Source organism: Ictidomys tridecemlineatus, chromosome 2 (assembly GCF_052094955.1).
Source record: "Ictidomys tridecemlineatus isolate mIctTri1 chromosome 2, mIctTri1.hap1, whole genome shotgun sequence".
NCBI lineage: Eukaryota > Metazoa > Chordata > Mammalia > Rodentia > Sciuridae > Ictidomys > Ictidomys tridecemlineatus.
The window spans coordinates 26150364-26165555 of record NC_135478.1 but is presented as its reverse complement, the minus strand read 5'-3'; the positions used below and the strand labels follow the sequence as shown (position 1 = coordinate 26165555).

General features: G+C 39.3%; 1 protein-coding gene across 29 annotated transcripts in view; it reads left to right on the top strand.

Moving 5' to 3' along the window:
• The window catches only part of Arpp21 (cAMP regulated phosphoprotein 21), a 150205-nt gene that overhangs the window by 85860 nt on the left and 49153 nt on the right, over window positions 1–15192 (top strand). For 21 of the 29 annotated variants that reach the window (XM_040289958.2, XM_040289959.2, XM_078038162.1 and 18 more), the window contains 3 exons: window positions 7517–7750; window positions 13843–14024; window positions 14895–14999. In XM_040289958.2, coding sequence (XP_040145892.1) covers window positions 7517–7750; window positions 13843–14024; window positions 14895–14999 — 521 coding nt within the window. Of the gene's footprint in view, window positions 1–7516; window positions 7751–13842; window positions 14025–14894; window positions 15000–15192 lie in introns of those variants that run through there. The other 8 variants (XM_040289980.2, XM_040289992.2, XM_040289991.2 and 5 more) reach the window with 3 other exon arrangements.

The following is a 15192-nucleotide window of genomic DNA, read 5'->3' as shown; positions in this document are numbered from 1 at the left end:
CACATAGCAACTATTTAACTAAAGTTAGCTATTGTTTTTCAATTGAATACTAAAACTTATTCCTTGCAGCTACCCATATTAAAATATTTGTAGATTTGATTCTTGCATCAACATACTGTCAGTATGATACTGAGTAAGTCACTTGCCTCTGTCTGCCTGTTTCCTCATTTGAGATATGGAAATAATAGTATCAATGTTGTAAGGTTATCAAGACTAAAAACATAAAGATTTTCAAAGCCACTTGAATAATACCTGGAGCATTATAAGTACCCAGTAAACACTCATTCATTTTTATTATTGCCATTTAATATTTTCATGCCTGTTTTACATTTAAGTGAGTCTTAGAGAGGTTTAGATTTTCTGAGTATGTGCCTTTTTTATTTCTGTGATTTTTTTTCTTCCCAAATAAATAATTTTATATAGTTAGATGGATATAGATTTATACATGTAGATACGGTGATATAGATAGATAAAGTGATATATATGTATATACATGCAAAAATATGTATTATATATCATATATGTTGGTTTTTTTTAGTTTTAGTTTTTATTCATTTATTTATTTTGTGTGTGTGTGTGTGTGGAGGGGGGGTACTTGGGATTGAATCTGGGACCTTACAAATGCTAAATCAGTGCCCTACACTGAGCTACATTCTCAGCTCTTTCTTTTCTTTTCTCTCTCTCTCTCTCTCTCTCTCTCTCTCTCTTTTTTTTTTTTTGAGAGGGTCTCACTAAGGTGCCCAGGCTGGCCTCACACTTGTGGTCCTTCTGCCTCCATCTTCTGAGTGGTTGGACTTAGAGGCATACACCACCACCCTGGGCAATAGTGATACTTTGAGTTAGGTATATCATTCAAGTTAACATGGACAGTCTTTAGGAGGTGAGTGATAATGGGAGATCCAGGAGAACCAGGATCAAGAACTATTTGACCCAGTTTTAAATTGATGGAAGCATGACACTTGGTTTTGCCTTCGAAAAGCAGACTCCCTGACTATTACTAGGGGCGGGAGTTGAGAACTGAGGAAAAGCAGACTCCCCAACTATTACTAGGGGCACGAGCTGAGAACTGTGGTTCAATGATCTGCCTTAGGTGTTAGGACATGCTGGGGGAACATTCCTGGGCCTCGGGTTGCAGGTGAGTGGAAACTTGGGCAGGGATGGTAATGATGAATGGAGACCCCAGTTGGAGTGTATAGACATGGGCTGCCCTGCATTGGGAATCCTTTCCCTGCCATACTTTGCACTTGGGCTAGGGCAGGTGAGGAAGGGATTCTGCAAAATCCCTTCATTACACTGATGGTTTAACATGATTATTTTGTTGACATATTCCTCCCACAAAATTATCCTATGTTTTCCCACATAATAAGAAAATGAATAGCATTCATACAATTGACAGTCACTACAATATACTTAAGTGGTGCTTCTTAGAAAGATCCAGGGGACTCATGCTCTCTTCCTGTGAATTCTGTTCATCAGTTGTTGAGTTCTTGATTTCTTACTCTAATTAATTGTTCTCGTATCCCACTACTGCAGCAGCTGAAGTCAAGAAAATCCACTGTGGTGCTCTTGAGCTCTCATAAACTAAGAAAGGTTAAATACTTTTAAACCTTAAAATGCAGAAACCAAGTATCTTAAATAGTGCACTTAAAAATTCCAGTTCACCAAAAGAGCTCTTAAGATTTTAAAATTAATCATCATTTTCCACGCACCAACCCCCAGTCACACATCCCTAGCAAAGCTCTTTGGAAACATTTAATACACTTGAAGAATGCTAAAATGCCATGTTCTTTGAAGAATGATTAGAGATTGTAAGTGCTCAATATATATATTTTTCCCCTTTTAAATTTAAGTGTCTCCATTTGAAAGCTTGTCAAGGTGTAGGCATGGAAATGGGGAAAATTTTTTTTTAAAAGAAGCTCAAGATAGGATGTCAAAACAAACTTACAATTTCCCAAGATGGTTTTATGAAGTAAAGCTGTCAGTTTTGCTGTCACAGAGCTTCAGATCAGCACAAGTTTCTTTTCTTTCTTCTTCTTCTTCTTCTTTTTTTTTCCTTTTACTTCATTGTTCAGGTAGAATTGCAAACTTTTTAAAAAACTTTCAGAGACTGAGTCTAGAGTATGACATTTAAGTTACTCTTCCCCTCTTTTAATTACATGGGTTTCAGCTTTAAATAGGTAATAATGAGACTTTTTTTTCCATGCCAGAAGCATGCTTTCGTACATTTTAGTTGAAAGCATCTTACTGAGGACTGAAAGTACAAGCACATCCACATGTCTGGCATGCATCTGTGGGGGTCATGTTGCCATTACATTGTCCTTATGAAGAGCACTTGAATGATGTTTGTATTGCAACTTCACTTTTTCTTGGTAATGGCAATATAGTTGAGAAATAGGACTGAATTGATTTCTTCTTATATTGGTCAAACACTACTGTTTTATTATCATCCACCATTTCACTCCGGAACAGGGGTTCTCCACTTTAGCTGCACCTGAATCAGCTGAAGGACTTGTTAAATCACAGACTGTAGGTCCTGCCCCAGAGATTCTGAGGCAGCAGCTGAGGAGTGGGGCCCAGAAATGTGCATGTTTAACTTTCCAGATAATAGACAGTGCTCTTTGTTGAGCAACCACACTTTGCAAATAGCTTTTGTAGAGATACAAGATGTCCTTTGGCTTTAATAATTTTCGGTGTCATGGCCAGTGGTTTTCCAGATGCTCTGGTGTCCTCCCTGTTTTCACATTCCTTGTCTACATACTGTTTCTGCATAGAGTAAAATTTCCTTTCCCTACTTCCTCTTTTTGTTCATCTTTCTTGCTATTGCTAATGCATCCTAATATTATGCTAATATGTACTATGCTGGTAAACTTTCTTTCTGCTGTCATTTTGGAAACCATGGGTTCTTCTACTGACTGTGTGCACACCCTCCCTGCCCTGATCTGGAAATATTTTCTTGAATTATTAATTCAGAAAAAAAAAGAACCTTTGTGGTTTGGGATCCTTGTTAAAGAAAATTAGTTCTGCATGGGTTAAATAAGCAACGGAAACTTTGTTGATAGCTCTTACAATAAGGGTTAAGGCAGTCCCCATAGGGGAAACCGAAATAGCTCCACTGAAATCAAAGTGGGAGAGATTTTAAGCGTTGGGATGAGCATGGGGAAGTTAGAGAGGAGAGATTTATGTATTAAAGGCACAAGAAATACTTTAATAAAGGTGAGGTGAGGGGCTTGGAAGGAACCTGCCTCGGTTTGGGTCAAGTAAGGGAAACTTTAAACCACCTTCTTTTTCACTGTTCCTCTTGTATTTAGTATAGGGCTTGCATTTCACAGAAAAGTATTCTGAGGTCAAAGGAGGAATCATTTCCCAAAGAAGGCTAAGCTAGAAAGAAGCAGACAAGAAACTAAACCCAGGACCCTGTCCTCTACACTGCTCCCCTCCTCATCTCCCAACCCCCAACCCTGCCCCATGGAATCAGCTCCTGCTGCTGCCTCCAACCCAGTCCTCCTATTGGTTTGTATTTTTTCTTTGCCTTGTGATCTCTTTTCTCCTCTGTTTCCATTTCCCCTTTTTTCTTCTGTTTCTCTTGAGAGTTCATCTGAGTCACCTAGCCACTCTGATGTATTCTCCCTTTTCCTATCCTAAACTGCCCTAACATCGAATTTATTTAATTATTTATTGATTCATTCATTCTAATCAGTTATACATGACAGCAAAATGCGCCTTGATTCATTGTAGAAATGGAGCACAATTTTTTTATTTCTCTGGTTGTACCCAAAGTAGGGTCACACCATTCGTGCGATTATACATGTACATGTCCATCTCCCATTCTACTACCTTTCTTACCCCCATGCTCCCTCCCCTTCTCCCCTGTGCCCCAACCAAAGTTCCTCCACTCATCCCACGCCCAAATCCAAAGAGTGAGTTCACCAGCAATGTATGAGTGTGTGCCCCCTACTCACCCTCCTCACCCCTGCTTCCATATTCTAGATTAGCATCCACTTATCAGAGACAACATTTACCTTTGTTTTTTGGGGGATTAGCTTACTTCACTTAGCATGATATTCTCTAAATCAATCCATTTACCTGCAAATGTCATGATTTTATTCTCTTTCATTGCTGAGTAATATACAGTAGTGTATATATACCACAGTTTCTTTATCCATTCATCTATTGAAGGGTATCAAGGTTGGTTCCACAGTTTGGCTATTGTGAACTGAGTTACTATGAACATTGACGTGGCTGCATCACTGCAGTATGCTGTTTGTAAGTCCTGGAATAGCTGGGTCAAATGGTGGTTCCATTCCAAGTTTTCTAAGGAATCTCCATACTGCTTTCCAGATTGGCTGTACCAATTTGCAGTCCCACCAGCAATGTATGAGCATGCCTTTCCCCCCACATCCTTGCCAACACTTATTTTTGTTTGTATTATTGATAACTGCCATTCTGACTAGAGTGAGATGAAATCTTAAGAGTAGTTTTGATTTGCATTTCTTTAATTACTTGAGATGTTGAACATTGTTTCATACATTTGTTGATCGATTGTATATTGTCTTCTGAGAAGTGTCTGTTCAAGCTCCTTAGCCCATTTATTGATTGGGTTGTTTGGGTTTTTTTTTTTTTTTTGGTGTTAAGTTTTTTTGAGTTCTTTATATATCCTGGAAAATTGGTGCTCTGTCTGATGCTTAACATCAAATTTCTGTGTCTGGAAGTACTTGGCACTGGCTTGGTCAGGACCCTGGCTCTCACATATGTGACATGATGGTGAACGAATAACCTAGAGACTTAGAACTTGGTCCATGTAGTCAAGTTGCCGAGGTTTGAACTGAGACTCCACCACACACTATGTGGGCCTTGGAAAATGCATTTAGCCTGCCTGGGGATCAGCTCTCATTTTCAAATGAGGTTGCTGTCAAAATTAAACCAGACAGTCATAAGGAGTGATTAGCACCCTGTTTGTTGCATGTACCATTTAAATACTGACATACCATTTATATACTGACCAAGGCCATCCTTAAGCCTCTGAACAAGGGAAAACTGGAACACTTTCAACTTGCAGCAACCAAAATCCTAAAATTTTTAAATATCAATTCCAATGGATTTTAACCATTTGAATACATCTAATCTTTGCATTTTATTATTATTGTTAATAAATCCCGCATTAAAGCTGGGCTGACTTTGAGTAGACTACAGCTCTACAGATTCTAGCTGATAAGATGCTTACAAGGCAGACACAGATGGTTATGCACCAAACTGAAAGGCCAGTTAAAAAGCCTTAGCTTCATGTTTATTGCTGAGCTTCCCTCTGAGGATCTTTGGTTTTTATGTCTAGATTGCAAGTGTTGACAACTTAATTCAACTTTAATCTTCTTCTTTCTTACCACCTACAACATCAAATCATTTGAATTGTTTCCCGCTCTTTTCTATTGATGCTGTTACTTTTCCCCCAAGTGACAGAGGAAAATATTGTCATTAATGGTTAATGGTCATTTTTCTGAAGCCAAAATGAACTCACTCTTTGGATTTGGCTTTGGTTGTTCATTTTCTGGATGCACCTTCCCCCAACACATACCCAAGCCAGCCCTAGCCCACACCTTAACTCAGATTTTGAAGGTGCATCCTTGGCCCCAGCTCCTCTCCTCTCGCTGTCTAACTCCTCAGCCTGGAGATAAGTGAAATCAATGTTACATGACTTTAAGCATCTCCCTTGCACACTTTGGGGAGGCAGTGAAGAGTCATCATGAAAGGTGAGGCTGTCTTCCTAGATCAGACATTCCCAGCTCTGACATTATCTAGCTCCATGAGCTGACTTAGGTTATCAACTTCTCTATGTTCACTTTCCTTATCTATACAGGTACTAGTAGTAGTAATTATTATTAAAATGTTTATCCAGGTGCTTACACATACTAAGTGCTTGATAAATACTACTGTTTTCCTTCTTGAAAGTTGCCTGACTTTCCAATTGCCCCTCTTCTCTGCAATTTCATGTCATAGTCCTATCCACTTTTCACTTATTTTAGAAAGTCTCCAGTTAAGCTAAGAGGGTATTTTCAGAATCTTGAAAAGAATGATAACTATTGCTTGTATTTTTTGATCTTTTATGACACAGAGGAATATATTTTGAATGACACAAATCGATAGTTGTGGGATGATTTAATAAATGTTTTTACTACATTTTGCAAACCATGTTATCATCCAGATCACCTATTAGCTTGAATTTACAATAATGGGAATTTAGTTTGGTGTATCTTCTCTCTAATGCTCTGGTTAATACTTAGTACCCAGAACAGCTATGTTTGATGCTGCTGGAGCTGTTTGGCTTTTGCTGCATTGAAAGACAGAGAGTGTCCAGTAGACCTGGGATATGACAGATGTTTTCTTTTTTTGTTTACAGTTGAGGGAGACACTATATGATTAGGGATCATTTCTACTTGGTGGATTCTACACGTTGTCCCAGTTGTCTTCATATTTTGGAAACACATAAAGATCCCCTATATTTTTACTCTTCTGAGAATTGAGAATTGAGAATACTCAATTCCAACTGAATGATGCTTGATCATTATGAAGGCCAAGTTGTCCTTATTCCAGCCATCGACTACGTTAATAAGAGTTCTTCAAATATGTGGAATACAGTACAAAATTTAAGCACTTAAATATGTCTTGTTAACACTAATAATAATGCCCACCATCTGTTTATACCAAGCCCAATATTTGGTTTCTCCCATTTTTTTTTAACTTATATCCTTAAATTCTATGTTGTTCTATCATTCTACAAACAAAAATTAATTTTCAGTAGTTTAAAAGTTTCCCCTGGTCAGCTGGTTAGAAAGAGTCAGCATCCAGATTTATCCATGCCTCCCTGACACTTTCAGTCCTGTACATATTCTCCTAAACCATTCCATTCCTTGAAAAAAAAGATGCTATTTGCTTTTTAAATTTGTTCATTCTTTCATGCTATGCTCCCAAGAGGAATGATCTAGTTTTTCTACTCACGAATGAGAGAAAAAGGTTGTTCCTGATGATTCCCTTTCAAAACTCAGCTGGGTGTTGAAGAAACAGTACTTTAGAACCATGCACATATTCAGGATGTACTAGGATTCCTTCTTAGGCTGCATTGTCTTCAACCCCTATCCTACTCATGTTACCACTGCAACTAATTGAGATATCTCTATGGCACTAGTTCTTCAAGGATATGAGAATTCACAAGTACTGAGTTCAGAGCTTCAAGATACCATCTCCCAATTTATTACTCCAGTGGTATGTGAGAAAGCTGACAGCTAAGAGTGCTCATCTTAATGCCTCTTTCCTCAGAAAATAGACCCATGAAAAATATGTAGCAATGATTTCAATGAAATGTGGGCCCAGTATTTAGTTAAACATTATTAATCTTGTCCTGAGGCAAGCACCTCAGTTACTTTAACGATGGGTTACAGAAAAGTAAGCCTTTAAACAAAGATCCACGTTCTCTCTCCTCTGTGTTGTGTACCAAATGACTTGTTGATTCCTATCGCTATGCCAGGTTCTGAGTCTTCCAGCAGCGCAGGCTCTTCAGGATCGCTGTCCCGTACCCATCCACCTCTCCAGAGCACACCCCTGGTCTCGGGCATGGCAGCTGGATCTCCTGGCTGTGTGCCCTACCCAGAGAATGCAGTGGGGGGCCAGGTCCCTCCCAGCAGCACCAGCTACATCCTCCTTCCACTTGAAGCTGCAACAGGCATCCCGCCCGGAAGCATCCTCCTTAATCCACACACAGGTTAGTTATGACCTATTTTAACAGAGATGCAAGATTATCAGTGGTTTGTTGTTGTGTTTGATTTTATGAATTTGCTAGTAAGTTTTCTGAAAATACCTGAATAGGAGGGATGAATGCATGAATGCAGTGCAGCATCTTTGTTTAGGAGGGATAGGCTACAGTTCATTTATATTTCCATATCTATACCAATACAGAAACGTTGCAGAAGATCCAATTTTCTCTCTGTCCTTTTTCCCTGACCATGGTAATTCTTATGTATTCCTGGGAAGAAATATCAGATACCATAGTGCAATGAGCTGGTGTATACTAATTAAAACCTTGTATTTCTCAGACCCAATTCCTAGTTTATGTAAAAACAGTTTTGTTTTGCATCCAAAGATATTCTAGGAATTTGAGCAATCCAGTGAGAGACAGTGGATTCTTCTATATAGAAGTGGCTCTCTCACCTTAGAACTTCTCCCAACTCTTGTAAGGAATTAAAAAAAAAAAAAAAACAGCAATAATGAAGAGGAAGTAAAAACAGAGCAAAGTTTTATGTATTTTAGGGATAATAGACCCAGAATGGTTTTGGAAAATTGTTTTTGAAAAACTGAGGAACATTTGCTTTGTAGAGGAAACTTCTAAATAAGAGGCAATTTTGTCCATGCCCCTGAGGAAGCAACATTGACAGCATCTGAAGACATTTTGATTATCATGACATAAGGAGGAAGGGGGATGTTACTGGTTCTAGTAGGTACAGACCACAAATGCTGCTTATATTCCCCAGAGGCACAGGACAGCCCCTCCCAGCAGAGGGTTATCTTGTTGAAAATGTCAGCAGGGCTGTGGTGGAGAATCCTTGCCTTACAAAGCTCGGCAGTGATGAGTCACTTCCTGAGAGGACTTTATTAGTGACTGGGGGCTGGGGTGGGGAATGGAACCATCTTGCAATAGATCCAAGGTTGAATTTAGATCATTCCAGAGTGTTTCTTCAATTATCTAAGTTTGCAAATGCGACGCTGGATGAGTATCTCATAAAAAACGATCTGACTCCATCTTCTTGCATATATAGTTCTACTAGTAATTGGGAAATTCAGAGAACACAAAAACTATAGTAAAGTAGTGACTTGAATAATTGCTGAATTTTCATAAAACATATGGCACATTCTCAAAGTATGGTGTTTGATTGAGGCATTTTGAAAATGCCATAAGCTTGAGGGAAAAGAAGGAAAAATCGTTTTATTGAAAACCATTTGAAAGCTCCAGATTAGATACTTCTAAGGAGGATTTTTGGATTGCTTTTATTTTATTTGGATTATTGTAAGCACTATAAAGGAAATTACAAGAAGACCAGGATTGTATTCATTACTCTGGGCACTGGATCAAAGTCTGATCTGACTCTCTTGGCTTAAATTCTTTCACTTTTAATTGAGATAGAGGACTTGCAGGGAAAAAAAAAACACATATTAAACATTTGTTTTGAGTGGTTTGTTTTAAGGAAAATTACAGAGTGTTTCAAAAAGGCTCAATAGAGTATTTTTAGGGTATAATGCAGGAATATTATTTGTAATGATAGCATGGTTGTGCATGGGTATGTGTATATTATCATCTATAATCTTGTTTATAGAAAAAGGAGTGCTGCTGGTGCCAAGTCCCAATTCTTATTCATTGGATGGAGTCACTTAGAGCTGTTATCAAAATATCTCTTTTGAAAGGATCTCAACTAAGGAAAAGGATATAATAACACTGTTGAACGGTTTCTCCACACACATTTGTCTGATCTGACAAATGCTAGACATTTAAATATCCCTAGACCAGAAGGAAAACGTATTACTGTGTTTTATAATGTAGTTGAGTGGTGAGATGCAAGGTGAGTTATGATGTTTCTTCTTTCTAGAATGCATTTATTTTTATAAATTGAAAATAGGCATGTGCATGTATATATATATATATGTGCATATATATATATATGGATGTGCTATATCTATATCCATATGTCAATCATATGGGGGGTGTGCATGTAAGTATGTATATATCTACCTAATCTCTCATCTGATCTCTACTGTTGAAACTGGCAGTTGGCCTCCTCTGGCCTGGACTCATTTTTCACTGTCATTGATGTGAACTCCCAGAAACCACAGCTCTCACCCTTCGCTATATAAGTTTGTGCCAAGCATGTGGCAGAAATTAATTCTTTGGTGTTAGGAACCAAGATCATATGACTGCTGTTCTTATGTGGATTGCCCTCAGGTTCATTTCCTTGTTAGCAGCATGTTTATAAGTTCCTTGTAAGGAAAGGTCGTATTTAGTCATTTATTATTGATTGATTGATTGATTCCCTGAAATAAATAACAAAGTCTGCTACCCCTTATACATGCTGATACAGATTGTGGAGCAGTTTTTTATCTAATGTCATGTTTTTGACAGGAATGAGCACTCTGCACTTAGTCCTTTTCTCTCACTGGGCTTTGAACTCAAGGTGTCTGGGCTTCCTCTGTCACTGGATTCTCTTACCTGTACCAGCACACTACTACCAGGGTCTCCTGGGTTTGCTCCTGCTGCTTGCAACAGGAAAACCTCCTCTAGGTTGAATTGGCCCAGGCCCCACCAGTCTTTTCTTTCTCCTGCAGTCTTTAGCAACTGCCATTCAAACTAATTGCCTGTATTCAGTTGTAAATTGTATCTGGGTTGGTAAAAAAAAAATCATAGAATATAGAAAGGCTGTCATTGCCTGACTTGAAAACCAATAGTTACCTGTCCCAGGTTTGCTAAGAAATGGCTTTTGTTCTTTACTCAGGCATCCATCTTCTTTCTCTCAGGTCCTTCATTCTCTTTGCCTTTCTTTGGTGAGCATAAAAAAAAAAAAAAAAAATCCATCTTGTATACCTTCTTCCCCTTTCCAGAAGTATCTGCAGTCTGTCTACTCAAGAGTCCTTAGCACTGTTTGTGTGCAATTATTTAGAATCTTCTCTTTCTTCTGCTGCACAGGATATTAATCATATTTCAAGCAGAATATCTAGAACTTATCAAAAAAGAACATCCAAATATGCTGGGGTTATGTTTTTAACCTGAAATAGGTCATTTTTCACACTTCTTAAAAATTGAAAGCCATAGAGTAAATATCCTTTCTTTATGCTTTCTGTCTTGTGTGTGTGTATGTGTGTGTGTGTATGTGTGTGTGTGCACGCGTGTGTACATATATGTGTAAGCACAGAGCGAGACTGAGTTTGAAATAAGTTCAAACAAAACTGTAGCCTTATTGCTATGGAGATTTTTTTTTAAAGTGAAGTATCTAAATTTTTTCTTTGGTCTTTCTAAATACAGAACAAACAAAAATGGGAAAACCAAGGACTAGAGCACTAAATAGGCTGATGCATTATTTTTTTTTAAAAAAATGAAGTACATTTTATCTTTTTCCAAATTACTGGCTTTGTCAGGAAATGATTTGCAGGTTTTGCATCTAGAACAAACTTATTCTTTTTTTAAGAAAGGAAATAGATGTAAAACAATAAAAGGTAGCTAAAATTAAATGTCAGTGGTGAGAAAACAAGTGCCTGGAATATTCAGAACATAAAAAAAAATAACTCTAGATTTAGTCATCATTCTGTGAATATATTTCTGGTACACTTATTTTCTCATCACAGAACATTGCTGTGGTCATGAAACTATTATCAGAACTTCCTTAGTCCTGTCACTCATGTTCACAAATAACGCAGTGTTTAAAACTTCTTGTTATATACACAGAAATATACATGCACTCAAATTCTTTGGTAATGATGGAGGACACTACGCTCCTGTTACAGTCTGATCACCAAGTCTGTTGCTCTTTACCCATGAGCATTTTCTTTGGTGTTTCTGCAGCCTCAGTATTTGCCCTCCCAACCTGTTCCATTTTACTTTTTAAATTTAATTTCCTGAGGTATAAAAACGCATAGGTAGAGTGTGTGACCTGCACCCACTGGAAGTGTTAGGCCTTGGTAAATCTTTGTATATGTGAACACCTGTGTAAACGTTACCCAGAATGAGTCATATAACATGTCTAGTCTTCCAGTAGATTCCCTCATGCCCCCTCAGCAATACCACAGTTCTGATTTCCATTGCCCATTAATTAGTTCTGTCTGATCTTATATGTAATAAATGGAACTATACAATAGATGACTTTTGGGACTGATTTGTTTCATGTAGCCTATTTGAATAAATAGCTCCCATTTTATAGCATTTGTTCTTGTTGTAGGAGTACCATGTGTACTTCCTTTTTCTAGAATATCCTGTTTCTTCTTGATGAGTTTTTAGATTGTATCCCTCTCTCCTCATCCCTTTTTGTTGCTATTCTTCTCTTCTTGTATAACCATTGATTCATTGTTGATTTTCATCTTCATTGTTAAAGAAAAGGCTTTTGTCTCTACCATCACATGGCTGCTAGCCCTGGATAGGAATGTTCATGTAACCCTGTGCCTTAGAGCAGTGTATAGACTGCAAGGCTTTGCTTATGTGCCTGAGGAGCCCTTGACATCTGTCTGCAGCTTCAGCCTAATGCCCAGTCATGGAGGCTGTTCTTGGAAACAGCCTGGGGGCCCTATTCTTTCCAGGTATTATGCTCAGTTTTCTAGAGAACATTTCTGTGAGTTCCACTTGGTAGACAAACCTCCTGTCTTCCTTTCCAATAAGGGCTTCAGGGGTTATGGAAAGAGGAAGAAAATGCTCACAAGCAGCACTACAACTTATCTGTCCATTTCCCATGTTCTACTTCTTCTCATTCTTTTCTTGCCAATACTGGGTAATATTCCCCTTTGAGGCACATCCTGTACCTCTTCTGACTTCTCATGAATTCATTAATGGCTTCCAATTTTGATTATTTCTTCTCCTACCCTAAGATTTCTTCTTGTGCCATGAACTCATTATGAATACTTAGATAATTCAATTAAGTTATTTTGGTGTAACAGAAAAAGGGAATGGACTTTGGAGTCTTATTATTGATCAAATAATTTTCTGGTTCTCTCACTTTTTTTTTTAATTGCAGAATAAGTTCGCAACTCCCTCTGAGCCCTGATTTTTTTTTAAATCTCTAAAATGGAAACAATGATGTTTTTATCAGAAAACAAAAGTAGAACAAAATGAAAATGAGATTGCATATTTATGAGGTTGTTGGAAGAGCTAAAATGGTGCATGTAAGGTGCCTGTCACGTTGGAAATCAGCTGTTCTCTCCTTTACCTCCTCTTTCCCTCTCTGCCATTTGCTGCCCTTCTCTCTCCTCCTTTCATCTCCGTATTCCTGAATTCTTTCTGGTGAGCCTTCATTTCTTTTTCTGAAAAGCAGAGAGGTTACCTTTCTTCCTCACTGAATCATCATGAGGCTGAAATGATACTATTTTGCAAATGAAAAAAAAAACTATTCTTCAAATATAAAGCAATATTATTAGCAGCAGTAGTAGCTATAGTGAAACGTGCAGCATTTCCTAAGGCAAAATAATATATGTATATATAAAGCTCCATTGCAAGATGATTCTGTGATGAGTTTATCATGCATCATCTTTAAAATAGGAAACCTATAAATCCCTGGTTATGTCCACTTAGAGAAGTGAGCAAATGGATGCATTATGTTCTGTTGGCTAGGTCGTTGTGGAACTGATGATGAGTCTGAATTGGCAACAAGGCTTAGTGGAAACAAAATAAATGTATGGTCAAATAACTTGTGACTGTGGGTAGCTGAAGTCGTGTAAATGGGAAGCAGCCATGCCCCTCAGTGTGTGTTATCTCACTGATGGCTGTGAGGTATCCGGCAGCACAACACGTCGGCTTTGTGAAAATTGCTTCTCCGCAGGTTTCTCCACTGGATGCCACTGTCCACAGGAACACTGAGCTCTGGCAAAGCTCCCTGAAGATGGTGGATTTGTTTTCTGCTTCTTAAATTGCTATGGGCTTACACTGTCATCTAACCTCAGCTAGTTTGGATCACAAACAGTAAACCTTCCCTCTGGTGGAGGTTGTGGTGTTTGGATTCCCACCACCTCCCCCTTCACTTCAGGCTAATTTTGCAGGATCTCTCAGAGTGCTTCTTTCAGTTAGGGAAAGATGGAGAAGTTCACTTGGATCAAGCTCTGATCCCATTGCAGGTCAGCCCTTTGTGAATCCCGATGGGACTCCTGCAATATACAACCCTCCCGCCAGCCAGCAGCCCCTGCGGAGCACGATGGTGGGACAATCCCAGCAGCAGCCTCAGCAGCAGCCTTCTCCGCAGCCTCAGCAGCAGGTGCAGCCACCACAGCCACAGATGGCAGGCCCTCTGGTCACTCAGGTGAGGGGCTGGCTGGAAGCCCTGGAGGGGGAGAATTCCCAGATGAAGGCTGCATCGCCTTCAGAGCAGCAGTGACCAGGGAGGAGGTGTATTTTCTAGGGATGCCACTCACAAGTAAAACCTGTCAGTCTAGCATTCTTTGTTGCAGGTGGACAGAATTTCATCTGATGTTGAAGTTTAGATAGAAATGTATACCCGCTCCAGTGCAGGTACCTGCAGAGGGAGAGCAGGTCATAGGGAAAAGGAAGATGTTTTTTTTCTTAAGTCTAGATGCTGTTTTTATGTATCGAGGAGTGTCTGTCTTACAGACTGAACTCATAATGACATCCAGGCTGTGTCTCATCTTGCTTATCCATTTCCATCACAGGTCCAATGCTCATGTCTGCAAAGAGTCAGTATTGAACTCGTTATCAATGGGAGGAATGGAAATCAATCAATTCCAAGTGAACTGCTGTTCATCCTCATGCCTCTTAGAAAGATGCATAACTGCCTCCTTTCCTAGGGAGACATGTGGACATAGCCACAGGAACCTGAAGCATTCTAGATAGGCAACTAGAATGAGCCGCTTTTTACTTTTTTTTTTTTTTCTTTCTTATCTCTTAGTCCTTGGGCCATACTTTTAGAGAATCTAACCACCACCAACACCAAATGGACATCACTAACTTCTCCAAGGAGTGTTCCCTCTGTGCAAACTAGCCTCCCTCAAGGCTGTCCCAGTCTGGTCTGCATGGCCTTGACTTTTCCTTGGGGGCTGGTTCTCCTCCCTGGGCTGCACTGATCCTAGAGGACCTGTTAGGGACAGCAGTCACTTCCTGTGGGACTCAATACCTGTGCTTTCCTGTTTCCTGATCAGCTTTTTCTTCCCCCTAGTCTGTCCAGGGGCTGCAGGCACCCTCCCAGTCAGTGCAATATCCGGCAGTCTCTTTTCCTCCCCAGCATCTCCTGCCTGTGTCTCCAACGCAGCACTTCCCCATGGTACTGTATTATATGGAATGTGGCTTTTCCCCTGGGAGAGCTCATTCACTTGGTTTGCTGTTTTCCTGTGCAGCTTGGGCTGATCCTGGGTGGGTGTCCTGGGCTGACGGTGAGGTGGGGGTTTGTGTGTGAATGTCTCATCCCTGAAAAATGCAACCCATCTCTGTACGACATCTCTTGTTTCCTTTCTGTT